Raw genomic sequence first — 27,989 nt, forward strand, 5'->3', positions numbered from 1 at the left:
TAAAAAACAGTATCACAATCCTCTTCAGGCTAAGAAACACTGGAAAGCAGCCATGCTATAAAGATGAGAATAACAGCAAATGGCAGTGGCCCCTAGTGGAATACAACATTCAGAGTGCCTTCCAGCAGTTATCTTTCCTGTATGCCAGCACCTTACAAATATTCATAGCCCTACTCGACTCATTACCCTATCATTGCTGAGTGTTTTTTTTTTACGTTACTGCATTTCCACACCATTAATTGTCACAATTCACATATCTCACAAACTACGACCTATAAAAAGTATTTTCTTCATCATTCTCTTGCGTGGGAGTATGAGATAGGAACTGTAATGACCACCTGATTTATTTATACGATGGGTTGGGAGGGGCTTGGATGCACAAATGTAACAGAAAGAATTCGGGAGCATATGCAGAGAGAAAAAAAGGAGAGAGGTCTCTGGACGAGGGATTCTCGGAGAGTGGTTTTTCAAAAAAGGTGATAAAATCAACGGCAGAGGGGATTTATGTGAGGGAGAGCACGGGTAAGGTGGGGTAGGAGGTAGAGAAAGAGGTGAAAAATTTGACACCTGCTCTAATATCATCTTCAACATCTGCACCTTGGTCATCTGTACAAAGGCACAGGGTGTCTCAACAGTGTCCGATTGTATACTGAGAACATATTGAACGACAAGGTGAAAACTTTGCAAAAGCAAAAATATCATCCCTGAGGGAGAATTTAATCCTAATTGGTATACTTTTTTCGTATGCTCAGCCTCCCGATGGCCAGATCGACAAGGAAATGGCCACAGACGAAGGTGATGGATTCGGACGTTATTAAAAATTTTCATTCAACTGCCTAGAGGGGCTAAAAACAGCCATTTCCACTCTTGAGACACCCTCACATTCTCTGCTACATAGGAACCACTTATACACATTTCTCTCCTCATCAAACATTTCTCGACACCCACCAAAGCCCTTGGACAAATACATTCATAAAAAAAGTTTTACCTTCCATCAATTATGGCACTGAGTATACAAACACTTGCATTATTATTTTCCAAGGTTTTTTTTTTTAAATAAGCTCGCAAAAACATGAAACACATATCATTCCTCCCTCCCTTTAACCTCCCTTGTACACTCTGTTTTTAAAATCACCACAAATGAAAAGGGAGGGGGGCAACTATATTCACCATCTTTTACACTATGTTTTTTATGTATAATATATGTATATACTCAAAATAAAAAGGACAAAAACTTAATTAAGATGCTACTTTAAAAAATACTAATCATTTTAACAAAGAACACACAAAAAAGTTCACTTTGATGCTTTCAAAATCATATAAATCTTAACTGAGGTATTCGATCGTGGATGATCAAGAGGCATATAACTTTTTTCTAGCACTCAAATCCATTGAAAAAAAGTTATGCTTAAAAACATCATCCAGAATTTTTTATCACTGGTTAGAAAATTATAATTATTAAAAATTTTCCTTATAAAACTAACAACATTCTGCAACATGCCTTTAAGTAATTTGCTGCACCACCAAGATTGCCACACCGGTTAAAACACAAGTATTTCAATGCCTCTCCGGCCACCCTCAAAAATTTCTCTTCCTCGTCAATAAAGATGAAGAAGAAAAATGCACGCTAGCGTAGATACCATATCAATTTCGCCAATTTTCACTTTGGCAGAGAGGGCAGCTCGAAAAACAAATGCTCAATAGCCTCCCTCACTCAGCCACAATCAATATCATGCACAAAACACAGTGGCAACACAAGGGCGTCCAGAACTCGCATTGATGAAACCATTACAAAGTAATAATTATAATAATAATAAAACTTCACAGCTTAGAAACTAGGATATCAAAAAAGTGACCGTTTATTTATAATACATGCAATAATAATAATAATAATATTCACACAATGGTGACATTGAGGTAGAAAAGTTTTCTTTCATTTAAAACTCTGACCATCCTTCCATGGAAATTCTCTTTCTGCTTATTTCATCTTTACCTACTGCCTACAAAAGCAGTTAAAACTAGAAATGGGTGACAACCGCTGACATAAACGTGTCCAATCGTAGCAATATGCTCGTGAGTGGATACCTGAGCTTGAAGTGAGTTGACAATCGAAAGGGAGGAGGGAGTGAGAATATTAACAGGCCGAGAGGTATTTCTGTAAGGGTCAGATAGCTGAGGTAGTGAAAAGGACAGCAAGGTTTTTCTCTGTATGACGCATTTCTCACCCCAACACCCAAATTTACATTTAAAAAAAAAAAAGCATAAAAATCGAGAGGAAAGAAAATTCTCCTTTCCATCAAAGTGAGGGCATTTTTTTTCCAACATAATATAATGATATACCGTAATAGTTATTATCAATTTCTTTCCTTTCTCATATAATCAATCTTTTCTTAATAATCCAAGTTAATAACCTTATCTATTTTACATGCACACACACATTCATCAGGTGCTCAACTTCTTCACGCTCATCCACACTTGACACAGCACGACGTTCCCACCTCCCAATCACCCGTTTTGTTGGGTCGACTCGGGAAAGGCGAGGGTCCCCACTCTTTTTAAGCCCACAACTCATAATATATAATATATATATTTATAAAAAAAACTCCAACAATACTAACACTGTCGCTACAATTAGTTCAAGCAAGCCAGCTTTTTTTTAAAAACCTGCTTTAACTATCCACAAAACTCTTATTTTTTAAACTTTTTTGCCATTTTTATGACAAAAAGGAAGCTATATACAAATTACAGTTTTCTTCTAAGCTCCAGCAAACCAAGGGAAGGACACACCGGCATGAAATTGGGGGATTTATTTTTTTTGTGCCACTCCGAAGTATACTGCATTCTGCCATTAAAAAAGATGCCCCAAAAAATTAAGGCAGAGCATTTATATATTCAGCTCAAGGCATCACAGAGTATTACAACATTCAAATCACAATGTATTTTTTTCATCAAAGATACGGCAAATACCGAGCAAATTAAAAAGTACAAAATAAAATGCATAACCTTTCTTAGCCACATGGGGGTGATCCCATGCAGGTCATGAGTTATGAGCGAGAAATATCACGTCACATTCAGAAGCACCACTAAAATGATTTCAGATGAGTTGAATTGATCAGCACACTATTAAATATGGCTTGAGGAGGTGATCAGTGTATACATCCCTGTTCTGAAATGCAATGGCAAGAAAAGATTTCACCATTATGGAAGTAAAATAATGGGACTAGGCACAAAATGGCTATCAGGTAGTTATGGAATTGGGTGAAGTTGATGGATGCACGTGAAAACCGACTAGAGGCAATGACCCAAGGCTCGTAGACACTGAGGAGACTACTTGGCCCGTGGGAAAATAAATAGCTTACTCCACAACTGACAGCAATGTCAACTCAATCCTGAATAAAAATTAGTGATATTCAAAACCGAAAAAAATTAAGCCAGAAAATGGCAGATTTGTGAAAGGTCGGAGTGGCACGTATACAGGACAAGGATTTTGCCTAAGGGAAAACTTTGTTCAGGGTTAAAAAGGGATAAGGGTTAGGGTTTGCGACAGGAGTGTTGGCCGGGCGCTCAGTAAACAAAAAAAGGAGAAGAAAACATCCTGAGTGATCCTATTTTTTTTAATGTCACGCAGACAAATGCGAGGTATAAAAATAAGTACTATCTCAATGGAGGGAACGGGTACCGAAGGAAGGCTTGGGTCGATGGAAGGGGAAAGAACAGGTTTACCTGCGATGATTTGGAAAAAAATTAATCGTGCATCTCGTGCTGTTGGCAGAGGAAGACATGGCAAAAAATGGAGAGGCACCTTTTTCGATAAGGGCTGCAGAAAATGTCCAAAAGCGGAAAAACAGCTACCTTATCCTATAAGGGCAAATCCTAAAAAAATCAATCTCTTTGACCCTGAGTAATTATTTTATACATTTATCCTGGAAACTATAAATTCAATCCTCACTATTATGCTGCAGTCTTGTAAGATCCTACGCTGTTACAAGGACGGAGGACTGAATCGACCTACATAGAGTAAGTAATGACATGTCTTCCTCTGCCATTTCTGAGAGATCACCGAAAAAATAACATGATATTACACCAAACAAAAAAAATGCTCACATAAAATAAATAGTCTGTGAATACAAAACCATGGAAGTTATACTGTCATCAGTACATGGAAGAAATCACTTCATACTGTTAATTAGCAGTTGGAAGAATGAGTGTTTTGTACCTGCTTGGCCATATTGTTCGTCAATATTTTTTTGGACTGCAAATGAAATATTCCGCCTTCAGTACAGTGCCAAAAAGTAGCAAGCAAGTACCAAACTGTGCCAGAAAAAATGTTGCAACAAAGTGGACCGAGAGGTGACGAGCAAGAGTGGGGTATTGGGGTAAAAAAAGCCCAAGGCATCCCCGCTCCTGCATAAAAATACTACGTTGGGGGAAGCAAGAACGGGATCAATAAGAGCACGTCCTTGCCACCGAGGTATTGATTTGCAATTCTGCTAGGCCGTGTGACCTATGCAAAATACTGAGGTATAACTTTATCCTGAATGCGTTTCTCATTAAACCTGAAGACTATGAAATGTAATGACATTTACTTGTATACCCGTTTTTGCCATGGAAAAACGCAACGGGACCCAGAATTAAAAAACATCAATAAAAAATGAATACATAAATCAAATGTGAGTTCATACATACATATTAGATATGTCGTTCTAGTTCCTTCTGCCTTTGGCACAAGGGTCAATTTCTCAACGGTAAAAAAAAATAATTCTTTACCTTAATACTACTACTCTGTAACAAGTACACATGACTGGACTGGATTGATTAGTTTACTTCTTACTAGGAAAACGGACAGAACGTTAGCATACAAAAAATCTTGTTAACTATTCCTAATCCCTGACTTCCCTGTTCTGTGTAGATAGTTATGCTGCAAAAATCTGCTGGGAAAAAAGAGCAAAATATTTCCGTCGGTTTGTTTCGAGGTGGAACAGAACCAGCAAGAACTTTGTACTTCTCTTTTTTGTGATTTGCAGGTAATTATTTGTGAGGTGGATTGAACAGGTGGCTCTGCAGCCAATAGAAATGAGGTCAGCATTTTAAGTCTATCTTAGTTTGCTTTGAAAAAACTGTCTGAGGTATATATTATTTAGTAATATGTTTTCTTTCCTTGTAAATGTGTATATAGATATATCATCTGTTATGTATACTATATTATGCTGTAATAATAATAAAAAAGAAGTGAATCTATGGAAGTGGACTAAAAACTTTCACATGAATTACGGATTGGTATACATATATTTGTACAGATTGTTTACCCGGTTTAAAAATCGTTGTTTGCAACAACACTTTTAAAGAGTGATTTAATGGGCAGCCATGCACAAAAATAGGACGAAATCTTTGAGACCCTAGAGTGTTTCCTTCACTCTGTCAAATGGTACCGGCTAATGATCAGGCAAAGCCGATTCCTCCAAGGAGATCACGAAGAGGTAGGCAAGTGTTTTAAGGAATATTAAAAAAGGACATTTTTAGATGTCGATTACATCGACCATCTAAGAGAATGTAGACGGAGGGGAGCTCTGGCAATGTTTTAACCCTTATTAAGGTTCATAAACCATTCATGCAAAGACTTTCACAGACAGCTAAGCAGAAACCCCATCACCTGCATTAAAATCCTATGTCAGATGCTCAGCTGACGGTGTTCTTTTTGTCTGTCTACTTAACAACCTGGAGGAGGGTGCCAAGGAGAATAATGTTTGGAACGATCAAATGTTTATAGGGGCTTGCACAAAAATTTCCCTGCATCTAAAACAAGCTAGCATTGCATGTTCTAGCTCTTCAACAACACTCAGCAGCATATGAAAAAATGAGTGTCACAAGCATCTCAACCTTTCCACAATAACTGCGACAAAATCCCCAAATTCACACATAAAAAAACCTCAACTTCACTTTTTGACAAAGGCTTTGAGCCTCAAACCTGTGCCAAACTCTTAAGTGCCACGTAAAGCAAGATCATGCAGGCACTGGGGATTTGAGACAGCATGCTGGACAAAGAGCTATGAAATCCACTGAGTGAATCTCGCAACAAACCAACCATGACCATCACATAGATGAATACTACATTATTTCTCTCTCTTTTTCATAGTGAAAAGCAAGCAATACAAATGCTTGCGTATACCTGACATAATTCCAAATTTTTTTTTACAACTACTTTAAACTGAGTGAACAGAATGCAAGCCAGACAGTTAAAGTGCATGCATAATCCAATATGCTCCTTTGAGTGCACTGGGCCTTGTAAAACTTTTGGCTTTAGGAACCATCATTAACATTGTCATCATTTCATGTCATGAAAACATTACTCCCTCTACTCAACAAGTGTACTCTCATAAAGTCAACCTAAGCATTCACTCGCACACGTTCTCTCTATACCATGCATGCATTTATCTCAATGGAAGGGACCCAGGTTTGAAACTAACATCAGATGAACCAAGCCAATGCAATTTGATCGCTGCCATATCGAGGAGCTGAGTTCAGACATTCAGTGATTTAAACGGATGGGGCATCGTTTTGGACTGTTGCCTTCGAATTTCCTCTGCTCAATGCCTTCTGCAGCACTCTTGGCACACTCCTTTGCCTGGCCCAGAATTCCACAGCAACAAGGAGATTCAAAGGTGAGTTCCTGCCAACTCAAAAAGAAGTCTCGCTCATTCTACACTAATTGGGAGACCACCATTGCCCAACAACATCTGAGATGATAACTTTCTTGGAAATATTACAGGACAGCTACAATTCCACCAACAAGTGCAACAACATGGGCGGGCATATTTTTGTTTTCTACGATCAGCAATTAGAGCTTGTGCAGGAGGCTCACCTCAGAAATGTGCTAATTTTTTTTTCTCTTCTTCGATAATGCTCTCAAGGACATTGCATCTATACAGAGGACATTCAACAGTGAAACCACTTTTCCTACATTACAAAATCTAGTCACATAGTAAACATTTTTGGATGGCCCGGTTGACCATCAATTTTTCTTATGGGGGGATTATATTTTTTTTTACAGCTCACCACCATGCAGACCGAAGGACCAACGATGAGCAAAGCTGAAGGATCGTGGCCCACACCAATCAGCGGGACTATCCCAACATGAGCGGTCCACATGCCAATGGACGGACGATGGCTCACTCGACCCCTTCAACAATGCCACCCGACCCCTCCCTGCTTCCCCCAATCTCATTGGTTGAATCCTCCATCTTCATGCCCTCCTCGCTACCGTTTCCTCCGCTCTCGCCCCCCTGGCCCTCCTGCCCGCCCCCATCGTCTTCCTCCTCTTCCTCCTCCTCGCTGTACTCCCCGCCTGACGTCTCCCCATCCCTCTCCGCCCCCTCCCTGTCCCCTCCGCTCCTCCCCTCCTCCTCCCGGCTTTTCCCTTCCCCTCCGGCCATCGAGGCCTCCTCGTCCGAGGCCTCTTCTTCCTCCTCCTCCTCTTCCTCTTCGTCTTCCTCCTCTCCGTAATCCTCACCCTCTTCCATCTCCTCCTCCCCTGGGATGGACAGGCCGGCTGCTTTCGCGGCCGCTATGGCGGCCGCCCGCCCCAGCGCGAGACCGCCCGAGTTCTCGGCTATCAGCTGGAGGTAGGTGTCGAGGATGGCGCTGCCGGTTGACGCAGCACCGCCGCCTGAGGCTGCGGCGGCCGCAGCTGCAGCGGCTGCAGCTGCCTGCGCTTGTGCCCCCACGAGGGACTGCGCAATGGAATCGATCGACCTAGTCTTGCCGTTGGCCCCACGAGGGCCATTAGCTCCATGAGGCAGACCCCGATACTGTGACGGGGCAGTTCCTGGTGGGGGAGAAGGGGCCATTTCAGATCCATATCGAGAGTTGGGCACACTTAGGTCCTCGGGGTCATCTCCACCACAGACGCTGCCACTACCTGCGCCTTCAGAATGGCGAGATGAAGATCCCCCTCGGTGCTGGTGATGGTGGTGGTGACTCCGGTGGTGTGGAGTGTGGACGTCGTCGCCCATGTCTCCTCTCCCCCGGCCGCCATCACGGTCTCGCTCGTCACCCCTCCCGCCCGGTCCACCAGCTGATTTGAGGTCGAGTCGAAGGTCAGAGCGCCGAGGGCCACCAGTGGGTGATGCTCTTGCGGCCAGCTCAGCAGCAGAAACCTGAAAGGGTGGAAAAAATCAAATAATAATCAACCACAATACGTCTCTCTCACCACAGAATCGACTACCAAGACTGGTCTTATTTGTAACAATAACACAAATCTAAGATTTCTGGGAAACATTACAAGTAACCAAATGTGAAATTAAAGTCAACCTTTTCTCCACACAGAAACGACACTGAGCACTTTTTTGTAAATAGCACTGTATAAACAAGTAGCTTTGTGGGAGGTCATGCAAAGATATGATTAGGGTAGAAGTGTAAATGGTAGAATATCTGCATGGAAATTGAGTTTCCGGTTTGAATCCCGGTCAAGTCAAATGACTATTCTGCATACATTTTGAGCATTATAAGAAGACATTTGTTGCAAATAAATCATTTGTCTTGACCAGGATTCGAACCAGAAATTCTCAATTTGCACGCAGATATTCTACCATTTACACTTACGCTCTAGTCATACTTTTTTTGCAGCACAATCTCATTTATAACTCCGTCCTCTAGATTACCTTGTCATGTAGTGTCATGACATATACATATCCAGAGCCCATATCATTAGAGTACATTATTTCCTCATTATGCAGAACATCGAGAAAAATAATAAACTCAAATGTCATAGAATGAGAAATAATATACACAAATATGAAGCAAAATACATAATAATAGGCACAGTATCTGGTTTGTCTAGGTCCAAAAATTACTTAAGCTTTTCACCTTTGAAAAAATAAAACTTCTGTCCGAGAACAAATGAAATTCATACACATACCTTCAGAATATTTCATTTATTAGTTGTAAAATATAACTTAAATGTTAGTAAAATTGTTAGCATGGTCATTAATCACATCATACAAAAACTAATGTAAGAGTTACTTGGGGTTATTTTTGAAATCATTAGGCTACCTGTAAAAAATAACAGAGCTATTCTGAAAGAAAATACATTTTAAATATAAAAACAAATAGTTCACGTTAAATATGTACAAAAATACGTTAAGAAGGCTGATACCAACAGAAATACACCCTTCGGTTAGCTGTACTCAAGCAAACAAGGCACCATAAGCAAGGAATCATATACTTATGAGCTATTATTACTGCAAGGAAATAGAAAAATCCTCCAAGAAAATAAAGATACATAATATCCCAGTATAGAGAAAAATTTGAAAACTCAATGAATGCTGTACTGTACTTTTAAGAACGTCAAGGATGAATGGATACGCTTTAATTACAGGAGCCAAACAAGAGGAAAAATTAGACATGCACATTTATTAAATTAATATAATGCACATAAACCATTAATTTAACCCAATGCAGTAATTAATGCGGCTCCATTAGTTCTCCATATACTTTACAGTACACACTTTTTAAGATACTCTCAATAGATTTATATTAATAAATAAGTCATCAAGCTCAAAGGAAAGATCCATAAGAATTATCAACTTAATATTGGCAAGTAATCAAGAGTAAAAATACATCTCACTATACTTTCCACATATTGTTTTTTAAAACTACTTCGCATGAACTGTTACAACATATTTATAAAATATTTAAAAATGAAAAAATCTTTACTTTCACTTTTCTATCATGAAATATTAAGTCATGATGTGAATAGCAATATACAAGGTATGCAAAATACTTATATAAAATATGAGATACAAATGAGAGTGCACAGGTTTATGTATTTAACATCCACCAGCTGTAAGTGCACCAATGATCAAATCCTCTTTTACTATAAAACATTTAGTTTGTATTAAATATTAATTATCTAAAGATTTAGTAGAAAAAAAAGACCTTTTTTCCATGGATATCAGTTTATGGTGCTAAACGAAGGATTTTACAGGCAGAAAGTCTAATGGTGCCAAAGTGTATGAAGGGAAAATGGCTGAGAGTGAAAGACAAGATCATTCAATACTATTGAAAATAGATAGATATTCCACGCTTTCTTCAAATCATTTATTTCAGAACAAAAGTTTTTGCGGGCATTCCAGGTTCCTTCTTCAGGACAGAAGCTTCACACCCAAAGAAGGAAGATAAATATCAAAAGATGGAACGATATAGAAGAAAACGTTAATTTCCTGCCTGATTGACTCATTGAAAGACTTCATTAAAATAGATCACAATGCCCTTTTCCTCAATAAATGTAATTGGGTTGCATTCAGTGCATCATAAAGCAATGACTTATATTTCCCTTATTTCCGCCACTGATATTTGGACTTAGCCCAATGCAGTAAATTTGAAAGAAAGGACCCAATGCAGTAATTTAATAATGAGTATATACTTGTCCTTTCCTGACTTGCAAGCAGATTATGTATTGAATAAGCACATTCAGCACAATTTTAGGTAATTGCAACTAAGTGATTAATCAATGCTAGTGGTAATGTTTTTACAAAGGTCCTACGGAACAAGTTTATTTTGAGTTAGCACTTGACCTAAAGTATTTCCTGATCCTAAGAAAAACAGCATTCTAGGTGTCAAATGCATTCTCTTAAATAAGTATAAAGTATTAAATAGGTGATGACAGAAGGTAGCAATGATCCTAGTTATTTACAACTTGAAATGACTTATTTAACCATTGTGAACATAAAGTATTTCTCCAAATTTATTGTGAGTCCCCCTTCGAATATAGCCCTCCCCCCCCTAATTTCGAGGCTTCACTTTGGAGAAAAAATTTAACAGATGCATAGGAATATAGTCCCCTCTATACTTTAACCACGAGTATTATAGATAAAATGGGGGGCTATATTCATATAAATTCAGTATAAAAAAAAAGAAACTTAAAAACTGATACTGCAAGTTAAATTCAATATGATTCATTATATTAATAAAAGATATTCCTAGACCAGCCATTTTCCCCAGCAAATTGATAGTATTTTATGCCAAAAAGCAATGTGCCCCTTCAGCACCTATGATTAAAATCCAAAACCTCTAAAGCATTTACTTCTATTATGGATTTACTGTGCTATAAAAATAATAATCAAAAAAGTATCCAGAGATGGGGAGGGATAGAATATACAGTATATGCATCAAAATTTGGACCATAGACATATGAAAATTTGAGGCAATATGGGCACATACATGTTTAAGGATACCAAAAATACAATCAGAGCTAAAAAACATTTTACATTCATATACACTGCTCTGTTTGGTAAAATAATCATTGGGTCCTTCAACTAGTACATAAAAGTTGGGCAGAATGAAGGCAAGTGAGTGAAAATTTCCAGTTAAATTCTGAGCATGCAAAATGTTTAATTTTGACAAATGATGCCAGAGAAATATGATGACTTACTGGTCTCCTGATGGTGCATTCAAGTAAAACCTGAGATAAATAATTTTCACCTAAGCTGACAAATCACCAAATAGCCAAGTCACAAAGCACAACAGTGATTTAATGAACGACTTGGATTTTGGTAGTCAGCGCTTGTTATTGTCCAGAGCATGATGTTACGGGTAAAAAATGTACCCAGTTCAACATTGATTTCCTTGCAAGTCAAACTTGGCCATTTAGTGATTAAATATTGAGTGAGGTTTTGTACCCACATAATATTAATTCACCACTGAATGATTTAGATACAATTTTGAGTAAAATGGCGAATTTAAAAAATCACACCATTACTGAATCAAAGAGGAAAAAATTATTTCACTAAATTGCAAAAAAATCAGGTGATTATTATCAAATAGCAAAAGATTGAACACACTGATTGATATTCAATATTTACATTAAAAAATGGAAGAATAGATCGATTCACCAGAGAATATTTTGAATGAGGAGATGCTATGGAAAAATGACTATGTACAAGTTCAGGTTTGAAAGTTTCTATGAGGAACATATAATGTACATGCTTTCAGAGTACGATTAGTTTTCACCATCTTACAGATCCCAATTAAATAAAAATTTACATTTGAAGCAATAGAACCAATTAAAAATCATGCAGCCAAATTGGCTAAAGGCCTACTCACACAATACATTAACACACAAATATTAATATCTGATTGCGGGAATGATTTTCGCAGACCAGAATGGAACATGTACTGATGTATGAATCAATTAAGAATAGGTCCTATTTTCTGTGCATTCACACTAGTTGTGTTTACACAGAGCGCTTTGGCATTCATTCTTGCGTTCATACATTTAGACACTAACTCATACGTGTTAATGTATTATGTAAATAGGCCTTTAAGCTCAAGACATAAAAACATAATATATTCAGGAATGTAAAAGGGGACATCTTCAAAATACAGACTGAAGGATAGACACGTATTGTTACTGGAGTCTTGGTAAATATTAGAATCACATTACTATAATCATACAATGATTTTAACTTTTTGGAGAAAAATAAAAGCGCCAGGGGTGGAAGATGATCAATAGCTAATTTGTCAAAAAAACAACACTTGTTATTTTCCTATTTATTAATAACAAATGGTTTTGCACCAAATTTCAATAATCAAGACATATTCAACCCAGCCAACTTGGTTTGAAAATAAATTGACTGTCATAACACATTAAAACTTCAATTAAAAAAATGTGGATAGCAGAAAAAGGTGATTTATCATCTTGTGAAGGACTCCACTGTTCCAGCAAAAAGATGAGTAACCTGATCTTCAAGCACTGCACCTTGGCAAAAAATATGCCATTTGCAATGAACCAGAAATGAGAGCGAATCCACTTCTATATTTCTTCAATATCATCAGCAAGTCAACATAGCATTGAAATTTGTAATATCTGAGTATGTATGCATGTATCTTTGTATGAAAAATTTCACATGCTCAGAAAACTGTTACTCCAATGGAAAGGCTATTTTTTCAAGAACTTCTCTTTGTATGGATGTGAGAGTCCATAAAATGGAATAATGGGATCTCAAAAAGGCAGAAAGGATTCCTGAGCAGAACTTATCCATCATGGTATAAGCACAAAAAATTTAAAGAATGAAAACAGGTCTTTCAAAAGAAAAACTACTTCTTTCTGAGCATAAAACTAAGCCTTTTTTTCATAAAAATCAGGATTAAAAAATGTCAACTCCATGAGGAGTTACTGATAATATTTAGAAAAAGAAGACATAAATGTCTTTCCACTAATTTCCATTTTTCTTCATTACACTGATCAAATAGCTACCAAGATAGGAAATTTAAAATTCTGGTAACTATACTTTTTGCGAGGTCAATTTGTAAATGCACCTGCCAGGAATTTCAACAATTAAAATGCTTCTAAGTGGTACACAAATCATTGCTATGCATGGTGAAATGGATGATGAAAAAGGACCTAAACAGGACATTCCAAAAATAAATGAACCCCCAAAAGAAGATGAAAAAAGTCAAACTAAACCTATTGCATTTTGAAAAAATTGAAGACCCTACTCAAAAATGGCAAAGAGGTGAATGAAATTAAGGTTATTGATCCAATCTGAATATATAATTGCACATTTCAAATCTTTGATACAATACATGGAACTGACAATTTCAAGTCATAGATTTACTTAAAAGAGAGAGGGCGAAGGGGACAATTCTCACCCAATAGTTTCCCCTCCGGTTGCTTAGCATTGCATTCTCTTCATTAACCATTCTCTTCAGAGAAAAAGGAGACAAAAGCATGATTAACCAACTGTTTTCACAAGCATCTAAAAAATCTGAGCAAAATTTTTTTAATTGCATGCTAATGTAGGCAAACCTATGATTTAATGCAAACTGTACCCTTCCCCCAATCCTCTTTTACTGTTAGTTTCCAGTACATCTGTATCATTATACATAACTATCATCAAGATAATGAGATCTTTCCTTACACTATAAAAATTATCAATGGGTATCTCAACATCTAAATATTGCAATGCTGAAAAACCCTTTACCTCACAGCACCGGATAAAATAGCATGAATAATAATGAATGACAATAAAAATAATAATGAATTACCTGAATTCATGATAGAAGAGACTCACAGTAAGGGAAGTACTTATAAAACATTTAATACCATGGGGATTGGGGAAAAAATCGACAGGAGAGTAATTTTTTACACTTAATTTCACACTAGATCGAACTGTTCCCAGAAGTATGGTATCAAATGCTCAAAACGGCAAAAAATGGTTTAAAAATACATGCAGAGTAGTAGCATCATTGAATATTAACGTGCTTTCATTAATAAACTTTGAACAAGCTTATTCCCCTTCCTAATTGTAATATTTGAAGTTGAAGGCTACCAACCAATGGAACCAATAAATTAATATGTTAAGCAGAATACACGATAAGTCTTAAATCAAGATCAAAATTTTAAGACATATTTCCATCACACCAAGGTTCAAAACTGATGATCAATAAAACAAAATAAAAACCTAAAACATTAAAAATACTACTCAACAAAATATTTTACGATCCTCTAACGTTTTACTGAATTTAAATTATGCACAATTATACATTCAAAATATTGCCAATAAACCTCAACATCATATTCCGAAAGGGACATATAGAGATTTGTTTTAAATGCTATCAACTAAAACATCAAGACAAATAGAAGATTATTCTAAAGAAAAAAATGAGAGCATAGCGCTTGAATGTCTAGGTCTAGTAAAGATGAAATGTAAGCAATGAAGTGCTTTAAAGGGGGGTAGAAAAATGTGAGAACAGATGAGGAAACTGCATGCAAAGATGAATGCCAAAATAAATATGTCGAGCAGCAATCAATCAACTTGTAAGGTGACATAGGAATGCACATGCACGATTAAATGAAGCCAAAAATACACAGCACAAAAATGATATAACAGAAATTTATATTTCCACTAGCAGAGATTTGCAACCTCAAGGGTTAAACCTTTACAACAAAGAAGTACCTCTTCCTTTTCATCCTTCCTTGCACTCTTTGAACCCATCCCTAAGCATTCAAATGCTAGCACATTATTAACATTTGGCAACAACTGACAACGGTGCCTAGTCTCCAGTTTTTGTAGACCCTGAATTACATCAAAGTCATTGAATTACTCAACTTAACACACCTAAATTTGAAGTTTCAGTAAAGCACAGAGACTCTATTGCCTGACTAATACATATATATTTTGATGACTGGATCATAACTGCTATCATATACTTAGATGAAAAATAGTATAACTCATAATAATAAGCAAATTCCACATAACCATCCAATTATAAATAATAAACGTATCATGCGAAGAAATTCATTCCTGGAGATAGCAATGAATAAATTAAATGCTAGCTGAAATACCCAACAGTAATTCTACTCATTTTAATGCTATGTCAGTGGAAATATGTATCTAAGAATATGAGGTAACAAGTATACTAGAATACAAGGAAAAGAGAAGATTGTAGATAAAATATTTAAGTTTTAAGTACAAGCAAATAGAATCAACCACAGCAAGATTGAAGTAATGGGTATCCATGTTGAAAAGAACAACCCTACACAGCGAAATAGATGTAGGTGCAGTACACAATTCCTTAAGCAGTAATGTGTCAAAGCCCGAGAGAGTATAGAAAGAAATATGTACAGGAAATGAGGGTTAACAAAAATTTTCCTAAGCTGAAAACAAATGAAACAAAAGTTGTACCTGTAATACCTAATCAATGACACACCAAACACACTAAATTCAATCAACATGTGAGACGTTTAGCACCATGGCTTGAACAAACTGGCATGGAATGACCACACTCAGTTTTGACTTTATATGACTAGGGTTTTAAGTGTTAACACAATGGAAACAGTTAAGTTTGTTCATTTCAACATGGATAATAATGACTCCTAAGGTAGACATGAATACTGCATGAGAAAGGACCAGAGCTTTAGTCATTCCTATAGCAGATAAGAAAGATGGATAGCTGAAAGGTCATGATCTAACTGAAGGAGCTCGAGAGTAGATAATATAATTCAGGCAAGGAAGAGACAAACACAAAAACAACAAACTGGACCAACTGAATAACGAATAAGAACAAATGCACAACCTGAATTTGACACTACCTTAAGTATTTATTTTTTTAACCCTTTCACTGCGGTGAAAAAAGTGTGGGCTTGTCCCTTCATGACTTTTAACTTTATCTAATACAAAATTGGTAAGGCAAATATAGGTATATTTTGAAAGATTAGGTGTTATCCCGGTAAATAAACTGGGCGAAGAGTTCTCGTGATCACCACTGGGTAAGGAACTGCATTGATGGCTGAGTCAGACATTGAAACATTAAATGCAGTTCTTGACTCGGTGGAGATCCCGAGAATGCTTCACACAACGACATATTTACTAAGTCTATAAACTGGACATATACAGTAGAACTTGTACGTTTCTGAAGGGACCACAAAAAATGAACGCGCTATCCAGGAAAAAGTGCTAACCACGCAAGAAGATAATAGCAATTGGGGTAATTACACTCAGTGGAAAAGTCATCATAATTACAATTACTTTCGGAAGTTCTCGTAGGATCGCCTTACTGAACTCTTTACACATTGAAAATCAAGAAAATGAGCAACGCATAGCAAAAACAGAACCATGTGGATTAAAATCAATGTTTCATGGATTTCTCTGAGACGATTACATAAAAATGGCGTCATTCTCTCATGATTTTTCATGTATATGTTTTAAGAGGACAATTTAAGCTAAGTAATTTTTTCTTTCTCACAACTTACTCGGAGAACATGACGACTACCCTAAGTACATCATTTGTTTGTTTTAAAACATTTTAAAAATTGGCAAAACTTTATTTAATTATGGCAGCCACCTATAGCATTCATTCTTGAAACAAAACCATATCGATTGTTATATTGATTGATATGTATATCGATATAGACTTGACGATTAATAATGCACTCAAAGGTTATTAAAAGCACACTTTTATATTTTTACAGTTCAACTTCACTTAAAAATCTTGTCCAATGCAATCTACTTTCTATTTCTTGTGCCGAGATCAAGTATTTTTGTGTGAAGCTTAGCGTGGAGATCCAAAGCATTGCCTGATTTCGCAACACTTGTCAAGCAATGACGCACGTAGCCCTCGCATTGAGAAATGCATTTAGATGCATCACCGTGGTAGAAAGAGAAGTGTGGGATGAAGGTAAGAAGGTATATGGCTGATAATAATATAACTAGTGAATTCGAAAGTTTCAACACCTTCAGAAGATAAGAGAAAACGACTTGCGCGTTGCGTCATGGCAAGTAATTGAGTGTACTACCCAGGAAAGTGCCACTATTTAAAACGTACTGACAAAATAGTTTTACCTGTATTTTGTTCCGATGGCACTGGGACCGAGAGAAATCGCTGTGTTAAGGAGGAAAACGTTGTAAAGAGGGACGAACTAACCAAGTTCCACTGTATATGAGAAATAACATGCTTATTCAATAGAAATGGAGTTTGGGCATGAAAATAGAAGTTCAAATTCAGTACAATACAGGAAGAATAATAGAGATGCAATCACAGCAGTGAAAGGGTTGCGGCCACTTCCTTCGATGATGAAATGATCAACTAACCTTCACACCAGCCTTGGCAAGAAGGCGAGAAGCAAGCTCCGGATCAAATGGTGCCGGCATGGGCAGCACTGGCAAGTCCTTAGTGCTGATACCACGATGCTGCCGAGACATGTGCGAATGCAGAGAGTTGCGAGACTTGGCCACAGTGCCACACAGAACACAGCGGTACCCAGGACAGACAGTGTGCTTGTCCTCTAAATGTGTTCGGAGGGTGTGGGCCGAGCGGTATATTTTGCCGCACTTGGGGCAAGGTCTTGGATCAGTAGCTCGTACCCGCATCATATCAAGGGAGCTGGCCCCAGTTCCACCAGATCCACCTCCCCCACTTCCAGACCGCCGGCTTGACACTGAAGATTAAAAAATTGCACAGTAAGTAATGTGAGTACACAGAAGAAATGATTAAAATGCTACAAAAACACATAAAACTAGGAGGTGGCACACAAAAATTGTTCAAATCCCTTAAATCTTGGAAACTGTTCAAGATACTAGAATCGTTAACAAATACACTAAGATTCATATGCTCAAACCTTGGTAGGAAGAGAGAGGGATAGGATCAACACTTTTGTGATGTGGGTGTGGAGAAGGCTGGAGAGAAAGAAGTGGCTGGATAAAGTGAGGAATGAATAGGTGCTGGAAAGAGTTGAGGAGGAAAGAAAATAATTGAGAATTGTGCTAAAGAGAAAGGGAATTGGACCGGGCACATTTTAAGAGGGGAGGGGATTTTAACGCTTTTAGTGCCACTCTATTTTGCCCAGTATTCTGAAGAATGCCAGGGCTTTTTTTGGCGAATTTGTAGGTTTGCGCTTAAAAATTTACATAAAGCCTGACATGCATTTTCAGAAACTATTTTTTTTTATTTGCTCCCAAAACTTACGGGTACGTTAAAGCATGACAGATACTAAAAATAGTCACCAAAGCTACATGAAATGCAATAAAATAAAAGGTATGAGCATAAAAAACACCGCTGATAGATCAGCCTTTGGCACTCTGAGGGAAAAGTAGATGGAGAAAAGAGAAGAGGAAGAAGCTGAAGATGTAATAGGCAGTGAGGTTAAGAAGAAGGTACAAGGATACCAAAGAGTGAGGCTTGGACAGGAGGAGGTAGAGATGAATTTGGTGTTTGGGACCATCCAGTGTGCGGAGAACTGGTAGATGATGATATGCTTGAACCATAGGGACATTTTCATCATTTCAACTCCGAATTCAAAACTATAATTATAAACCCACATCATAAACATATTCTACAGATACAAACTCTTGGATAAAAAATATCTTATACCAGTTTCCTAGAAAAAAATTTAGCGAATCATATTTATTACTTATCCGTGATAACCCTTGAAAGCTCATTTTATCATCTTCTTTGAATTGAGCCTTCACTTATGTAACTCAACTGGACTGGTTTCTTTGCCCAAGGGCATTATTTGGCAGACATTCAGGAAATGAATAATCTTAAATGCACTTGGCCAATGGGCAAGAAAGGATAGTGAATAAAATATGCTGAGAGGTTACTTAAAGCTAAAGGAAAAGGACGTCATTGAAAAAAAACTTCAAAAAAACCATTTCAGAAACTCCCATTCAGTCTAAGATGTCCAACCTCTTACCCAAATGCAGCTAGCTGAGAGGAGAGGGGGCTGAAGTTGAGCAAGTTGGAAAGAAGAAGGAAAGCTAAAACGATGGGTATGGCGTTCCATATCCATATTCCTTGAGGGATGAAAACCACTTTGCATGTTAAACCCACAATTTTCATCTATTTGCTGTACCTCTTGAGGTTTTCCCCTCGCTTTCGCAATGACTATCACGTCCGTTTTTTTTACTTCCATGACTTCCTTGGGGGTAGCATGGTAGCCTTATGGGAAGAGCCCTTAGCTGCTGATCAAAGGGTTCGGGTTCAAATCCCAGTTGAAGCCTTCGGACACCCTCAAACAAAAAATCCTCTAATGGTGAGTTGGCCCAGGGAAAGGAACTAGCCCCCTTACGCTCAGTGTGTGAAATTTACATGTCTGTGGGTTAGACAGGACTGAGCTTTATCACTGCCTATCCAAATCAACCTTTGGGTTGAGTCACTGAGCGAGTGACTTCCCTGAATGGTATGAACCCCACTCATTATTAAAAGATTCCAAAAATTGTGACTGCAGCTATTATGTGACTATTTCATCCACAGTGTGAGGTAATTTTAGTTGATCATTCACACCTATGCCTCCAAAATGCAAAAAAAAGCAGATGCAATTACGTACATATCTCATTTCTGTTTGAGAACTTATCAGTGATAGGAAAGACAAAAAATTATTCAATGAAGACCAGTTTAGAACTTCATACTTGACACATTCAAGAAAAGTGTAGGGCCAACAAAGGTGTAACCATAATTTCAGAAAAGATAACAAGTATCATCATTTTGAGAAAAATTATATCTTCCATCAGAAACATCACCTTCATATCAGGCTATACATATTCACAATCTGCTAAAATAATCTTCGATGACATACCAATTTCAGAGAATTTTTTTGGACTACATCGAAATTCCTATACGCAATAGCTCATGTTGTACAATCCCCAATAATATCTAAAGGATAACCCTATATGTATTAAATGCATCACCAAGACATTCAATAATTACTCTCCTCGATAATGAATAATTTTAGCTTCAGGAATTAAAAAAAATCTTTTTTCACACACAGAAAAATACTGAGCTCAGGGTTAACTCAACAGATTAATTTTGTAAACTTCTTTTTAGCATCAAAGCATTTGTATTATCCACCTACTATTTTATGACTAATGATCACAAAGCAACAGCAAACACATGACCGTGATAATGCGATTTTAATAGTAATTTTTCTCTAAATAAAAGGAGAACTCATGATATCGCACGCAGAGCAGAAATTTAATATATCTAGAAGTAATAGAATAGACTGCAAATGCTGTAAGTCACACTGACTGTTACTATCATAGATTGTTAAGTTCCTGAAAATATATTTCTACTTCTTAAAGTAACAAGTCAATACTCAATGACATACTTGAGCCAACCCACTTTAAAACAAAAATTCAAGAATTGTGTAAAACTGTGAAGCACACAAGCCAAGAAGGAAGGCAATCCTATCTTAACTACCATCCCTAAATGACCATCTACACAAAGATTAAGAGAATAAATAAGCTCTCTGGAATCAAACCTAAGAGTTCAAAAATCAAGATTGCAGTATTTGCTGATTTGATATGAAGCCGAAGGCACCCTTTTCCGATATTCAAATATCATGCCGAAGCATCAGATGACACTTAATGACTTAAAGCATTATTCAGCTAGGTAAAACAAAAAAGTCATCATATTCTACTTCTATCCTATGGTGAAATTTTCAAAGGATTTGCACATCCAAGTTTCAGCAAATACAATATCTTAATAACAAAACTATGAAGGCTGCCATTTTCTTTGAAAAGACATACACAATTGCCGATGTATAGAATTGAAGAATGATATTCAAATAACATCTCTTACATGACAAAGAAAGACACCACCTGCAAACAAATAATGATACTTATCACAATTTGGTAATTTCTAAGAGCAAATTATCATCATCAAACTTTTGAAATAGTATATAAATATTTTTAGCGTTGGATTTGTAAAGAAAAATTTATGCTCAAAATGATGACAAATAATACTTATCACACAAAGCTTAAACATAAATGATATTAGTGAATGGTTTAGTATTGCTTTGAGAAAATATAATTATCATTAAATAAGAAAGTGATTCATGCTGTGACAGTTGGGTTTTCTCCAAGACACTTAGTTTATTTGCATGCTTAACTTTCTTTATTAATAAAATTACATGATACCTCACTATATACCAGGAGGTGATTAATTTGTCAGTCTACAAATTGTATACAAATTGCTCTATGCTGAGTTGCACATATCTAGGAATTCACTCAGTAATTTATAATTGGGCAATTCTGCAGATATATTTACTATAAAAGATATTCAGCTTTATATCTTTTCAACTTCTAGCTCACAATACATGTCTCCCTTTAATTTAAATGCATAGGAAGAAGCTACAAATTGTCTTTAAAAAGCCTTCTTTCAATGTAACATTATACACTTTTTCAGGCCATTTACAAATTGATTGTATTCATAAATCATCAATTTATATTTACATCATAAAAGCAGTCTTCTTTAAAGCTGTTTAAGCACTAATAAAGCTCCAGGAACTATGTGATGCATGGTTGTCAACCAATAATTAAAACTTTGTCTATTTTGAACCATCAGCAACTGTATGTCATTCACACACACGTTCAGGCACTAATAGGATAGAGATGCCGACATATTTACCTATGAGGCACAAAATGGAGGATTGGGATATCCCCATTATAATATCAACACTGGCAAAGAATGATTCATACTCTTGAATCAGTCCCTATAGCACAATCAACCACTATTAACTAATGCTGATAATTTTCAACTGGATCTCTTCCATCCTTTTCAATGAGTCTTGTAAGCAAGGTTTCAACACCTGATTCTTGAACGTCAACTCAATAGGCTTGAAAGCCATAAACATTATGACACTCAAGACTACTACTCCACCACCAAATGCTCACATGAACATGATATAAGGGCCACCTTAGGGGAGAGGGATTATAGGAGTAATGATGGGTTTGTCATGAAAAATATGAACAGTTTTTTCCATTAAACTAAAAATTGATGTAGCATAGCTCATTGGCAGCAGTAGTCAATTAAAATTATTATATGTACGACCAAAATACCTATTTCAACCCAAAAAAATGATCTCACTGCTTGTGACACTACATTATTCACATTGCTAAGGCTGAAGACAAGGTCCCAGCTGACACCTTGAATAAAATAACATCACAATGACAGTCTGCCGAAATTCCTTTTTAAGAGGTCCCCCTTGCATCAGGTTTAGACTTCAATGCATACAGCAGTTATCAGAACTTTTTTTTACAGAACATTTTTTTACACTCACAGTTGAGTTATTCCTGTAATCTACTACATATTTTTAATATTTCCCTTTCCAATGGCATCATAAGTCATAGTAACTATGCTACACTTGGCTATACCACAAAATAGCAACACACTTCCTTCTGGTAATAAAAAAAATTTAGTCATCATTTGATGAGTTGACCACGAATTAAAAAAATCAATTTTCAATAATGGATTCTAATGGAACCCCATTAATAATTGAAGATGAGTAGAGCTGCAGATTGGCATTAACGGAATTAAAATAAAATCTGAATGCCAATAAAACTTGGAAATGAAATCTCCAATACCTGATTTTATCTTGAATCAGGCAGCCATTACAAGGAGCGAAATGTGATTTAACCAGATAGAAGACAGAGTAAAAAGCAGGGGTGGTCTGGCCAGGTCGGCCTGGCTGGTGATCGCCAAAGACCCTATGCTAAGGGAGCCCCCACAATGCTATATATGAATCTATGTCTATCTATAAAGTCTATCCTGAAGTATATATGAAAGGTGTAATAGATGAAGATTCAAATTACTTGAACCCAAGTTTTCTTGCAATTATAAAATTCCACATTTTCATCAGTTGCTTTCCTTACAACATAGTGATAAAATACTATATATAAAAATGCCAGAAGATAAAAGAGAACCTGATGCTTTTTAGCGATGGTTATTCGAAAAGGTTATTTTAGAGGTTTTTTAGACTTCAGTTCAGTTTCAAGGAAAAAATTCTCTTGATAGATAATAGAACCATAATACATTATTAAATTTTATAAGCTGTGGAATTCTCACTTTTCATTTTATTTTTCTAATAAAATTGCTATTTTAAATTAAGTTTTATCTAGTTTTCAAGAGCCAGAATTGGTCAAAATTCATTTCCGCAGGTGCAATTTCTTAAAATTTTCCGAAGGAGGTCCTTGAGTCCCCTAAAGGAGAGCCCCATAATGAGTCCTAGTCGAGGGCCCCTAATCACCCTAGACCGCCCCTGATATGAAGTCTAAACTTCCTCTCCAAATAAGAGCCCTTTTAATCCAACTTCTAAAGGGTTACGGCACTTTGAAGGTCAGAAAGTAGAGTCCTCTTAGCCCAATCGCGGTCGATTTCACATACATAGGTAATTCTCCTGCTGATGGTAACCCAAGTCACTTGAGAAATTGGTTTTGGAGGATTCATTTCCAAATTTGATTGGCACTTGGAAATTAATTTCCAAAAGACTAGATGGTTTAGCTTCACATTGGCCACTATATTGATCAACCTGAAATTCCATGACTTTCCCTACAATTTTCAAGATGATTTCATTAAATGTATTTATTGGTACATGCATCTTACTAAGATGGAATGATATAATATGGAGTAATTAAATAAACTATAAACAAATACTTTGCATCCACGAAACAAATAAATCTTATTAAGATTGCAATGATAAAATTATAAGTCCACTGTAATTGACATCTCCAGTTTCAACAAACTGTCACCTTCAGGTCAATTGTATCAACTTACTTGAAGATGACACAACCCCAGGTAATCAATAAACAGTGAAACTTATGACTACTTCATCATATCCATCACAGAACTTTCCCTAATATCTTTCTGTTTCATGAATTTTACCAGTTACAGACTGCCACCACCACCAGAATAGCTTCTAGAGTACGTCATGTTCATATATAGAATATTTTCCCAAGGATAAAAGGACGAGGAAATATCAGCAACTCACTTCTATGGCAACAATGATTTTTCTAGACTTTTCAGATGGTTTCCTTGAAATTCCGTGAATTTCCACAGACAATGACATTGTCTCCCTGATTTTCCTGGTTTCCCAGAAGAATGGCCACCCTAAGTTACCAAAATTCATGACAAACCCACATTGTTGGAAGGAAGAAGGGAGGGTGAAGGAAGTTAAGTTGGGTTGGGACCCCCCCTACATGGGCTGAAACATTTGAGGCCACCGGGGACGGACTCTAATGCCGTGCGCTTGCAGTCTGTGGTTGACGAGGTAATGGCGTGTCTTGCACCGGCGGCCGCAGACGTCGCACACCTCCCAAGAGTCCTCGTCCGTGCGCACATGGACGTTTGACACGTGCTGCCGGAGGTTGGACGGGGAGCTGTAAGTTCGGCCGCAGAAGGGGCAGGTGGGCCGGGATGGGTCAGAGAAACGCGGGTTAAGGGGCCCGCCGCTCTCCTGGTGGGACAAGATGCCGGGTGAAGAGGGACTCGAGGTGCTGGGTGTGGAGCTGGTGTGCGGGGGTTGATGGGAATGGGGGAGGGGGCGGGGGTCTGGTGCATGGTCTTGGGAGTCGGTGGCGTCGTTCGGGACCGACCGGGGCTCCACCCCTGCAAGCACGGGGAGCGTGGGTATTGATTTCTGACTTCATCCGGAAAAGGTTTTTCATTTTTTTTTAAAGACAGCAGAGCTGCACTCTGCCACAACCAAGCAAGGAGAGCATTTAAATGGACACAACTTGAGGGGGGTATTTGTCTACAAGTCATCCACTTACAAACAAGTGCATTACTACAGAAAAAACTCCTGTCAACACAGAATTTTAAAGAGAATGTACGAAACTGTTCCTGAGGTATCTTGGTGGAATGATTCCATCATAGAGAAGAAGAAAAGGAACACTGCAGTTTCATATTATCTGTTAACGAAAAGGCCAATGCTGGAAAAACCAGTGCCGTTCCATTGAAAATTCATGCAGAGTCCTTTCTCTTCTACACTACATCAATAAGTTTGATTTCTTTTGATAGGAAATATGCTGAACTTAAGGGTGAACATGAATTACATGGGGCAGTATTACATACATCTCAAGAGCTGGGTTGACACACAGGTCCACAAGAAAATTTTGAAGAGGCATTTGCCACCTTAAGTGGCATAAGAAGCCTTAGGGAGGATTTTTTAGAATATCAAGTAAATAGGAGCCTTAGAAAATGACAGAAGATAACTAACATCTTACACTTTAAGGAAATCTTGAAAATTTTACAACACATCAAAATGCAAAAGATTGTAGGAAATTACAATCCAATCAATAAGAACTATTTTTTTAAGTCATGCATTGAACACAAGCAGATTTTCCCTCCGTTTTCAAGTTATTGCATAAAGATATTTCGATTAGCAACCAAATTGCTTAATGATGCACTATGATGGAATACATGCAGAAGATAAAAAATCACCTGATCACTACCAAGACTACCACACTAGAATATAAATACTGTCACTTTCTAAGAAACACCTATCAAGAGATTATAGATGAAGAATCACCACGATCAGGCAATGAATAAGACAGTTGCATTGGGAAACTGACAAGCTGGCAAGAAAGTAGAGGATATAAATGAAGAACAGACAAGAAAATATGATCCCTTCCACTTGATATCATGACATGGGCATTAACTTCAATTGGCAATATGAGTGACAACCAGACAAGAGTAAAATTTAACAACATATATGTGAATTGAAAATGATTTGAATTATTTCTCTCCACACAACTTCAGTCAAAATTGGTATGTGCTTCAGAAAATATGACGCGGATTAAACATTAAGAATTCCAGTTTCCTCATCTAAATGTGAAATTGATTGAATGGTATTCTCAAAACTATAAGCCTCAAAATTACCAAACATATTTTGCATGTGGTAATGATAAACACATAACCCTGAGTAAAGCACATGAACAAGTACAGAATACTTCATGCAAATGCAGTAAAATGTTGACGAATAACCATTAAAATATCTCTTACAGTAAAATGGGAGAATGATTTACATACTTGCATTGTAAAAACACAATACGACCATTGCAGTCATGACAACACATGACCTTGGGCATACATTACAATCCACCAAGTTTATAACCTGATGACAACACTTGTGCTTAAAACCACAATCTCTTCCACTTACATTCATAGACTAGAGAAAGAGGCATGAACATTGGAAATAGAACTACATTCTTGACATTGGCTAGCCTCTCAATCTTCACATTTCATGCAGTCCCATTGTGAGACATAACAAATGAAATTCAAATAACACAACGAAATCATTCAAAAATATACTAAGGACAGTAACACAGAGAGGGTATGCCTGACAAATTGACTCAAGTCACTTCCTTCAGTAAAAATAGGCATAACAAAGACATTATTAGTGCTTCACAGCTATTTACCAATAATATTTCAGTCATCTCCACCGCACTTGAAAAATTCAAACCATTTAACCAGAGATATCACTCAAACAAAAAAGGGTGAAATTGAGGTAACTCTATTGCTCTACACTATTAAGGAACCAACGTAAAACAGTCAGGTAAGTGATAGGCAAATCAGATGAACTAGATATTTTGATTGGCCTAATTTTTCCATATATTTTTCACCAAATAAAAGAATAAAACATAAATTAGTCCATTCAAGCCATTTCCCTAAATTTGGTTTTAATTATGCTTAACTCTATGAAAAAAAATGTTCATTTCAAGTACCTTCACACCAAGAAACCTTTCAGGGGAAATCTTACCTCTGCTTCAGTGACGACAATTAGGTATGTAATTCTTAATACTAAAACAACCAATTTTGGCATTAAAATATAAGATTGATTCTGCACAGTCACTTTTTACCTGCTTATATACCATATAAAACTACCAATCCCAGGACTATTGATTCAAAATGACTATCTAAAGCAATGAAATATTCATCCCAAGTCCAATAAACTACGAGATATGGAAAGAAAAGTTAAATACCAAACCCAAGTCACCTAAGTACATGTACAGGGCTATTTTTGAAAACAGCTTTTAATTCCAAGAATAATATTTGTGCGTAACAGAATGTAGGGATTTATAAAAAAATGGATGAATTCATGGATATCGTCATTTTATACTGTAAATGTAATATTTGAAATAACAATAATGAGAAGAAAGACTTTTATAGAAATACTAAGACAATGAAACCTTTACAGTTAATCACAAATGAATGCACTTCAACCACAACAAAACATACTTATTACATAAAAAATTTAGGTTTAGGATGTCTCAGGAAGAGTGATAACATGATAAATTAAAGATGAAAATATGGTAAAAATGGAATTAGAAGTATGACTCACCATAGTTGACATCTGGAGTGCTGTTGTGAAGCCCAGATGGCCCAGGCAGAAGACCAGGCAACCCTAAGATCAAAGTAGAATAAGGTTAATAACTCACCTAAAACAAAAGGCACTCTGACATTTTCTACCAATCATAAGTTAAGAAGACATTGGTGCTTATTGATTAAGAACACCAACAATGTCAGGGCCATGAAACTAAAACTTAATTCATCAATGCTATTTTACACGAAGAACCATCTTCTGCAAGGTCATTCGAAAGATCATTGCCATGAAATTCATTCCCATAATTGCTTGATGACCACAAATACTTCTGATTAACACAGTAGATGACCCAGTATATTTTTGGCACAGAACAGACGAGCAGGTAGGAAAATAATTT

At 36.9% G+C, this 27,989-nt stretch overlaps 1 protein-coding gene across 1 annotated transcript in view; it reads right to left on the minus strand.

Annotated features, from left to right (window-relative positions):
* Positions 1-7,166: 7,166 nt before the first annotated feature.
* Positions 7,167-27,989, minus strand: part of LOC124168713 (protein abrupt) — a 44,864-nt gene continuing 24,041 nt past the window's right edge. Inside the window, exons 7-10 of the mRNA XM_046546978.1 lie at positions 27,611-27,673; positions 17,589-17,935; positions 13,648-13,701; positions 7,167-8,153 (exon numbers count right to left, since the gene is read on the minus strand). Coding sequence (XP_046402934.1) covers positions 7,167-8,153; positions 13,648-13,701; positions 17,589-17,935; positions 27,611-27,673 — 1,451 coding nt within the window. The remainder of the gene's footprint in view (positions 8,154-13,647; positions 13,702-17,588; positions 17,936-27,610; positions 27,674-27,989) is intronic.

This window comes from Ischnura elegans, chromosome 12 (assembly GCF_921293095.1).
Source record: "Ischnura elegans chromosome 12, ioIscEleg1.1, whole genome shotgun sequence".
Classification (NCBI taxonomy): domain Eukaryota; kingdom Metazoa; phylum Arthropoda; class Insecta; order Odonata; family Coenagrionidae; genus Ischnura; species Ischnura elegans.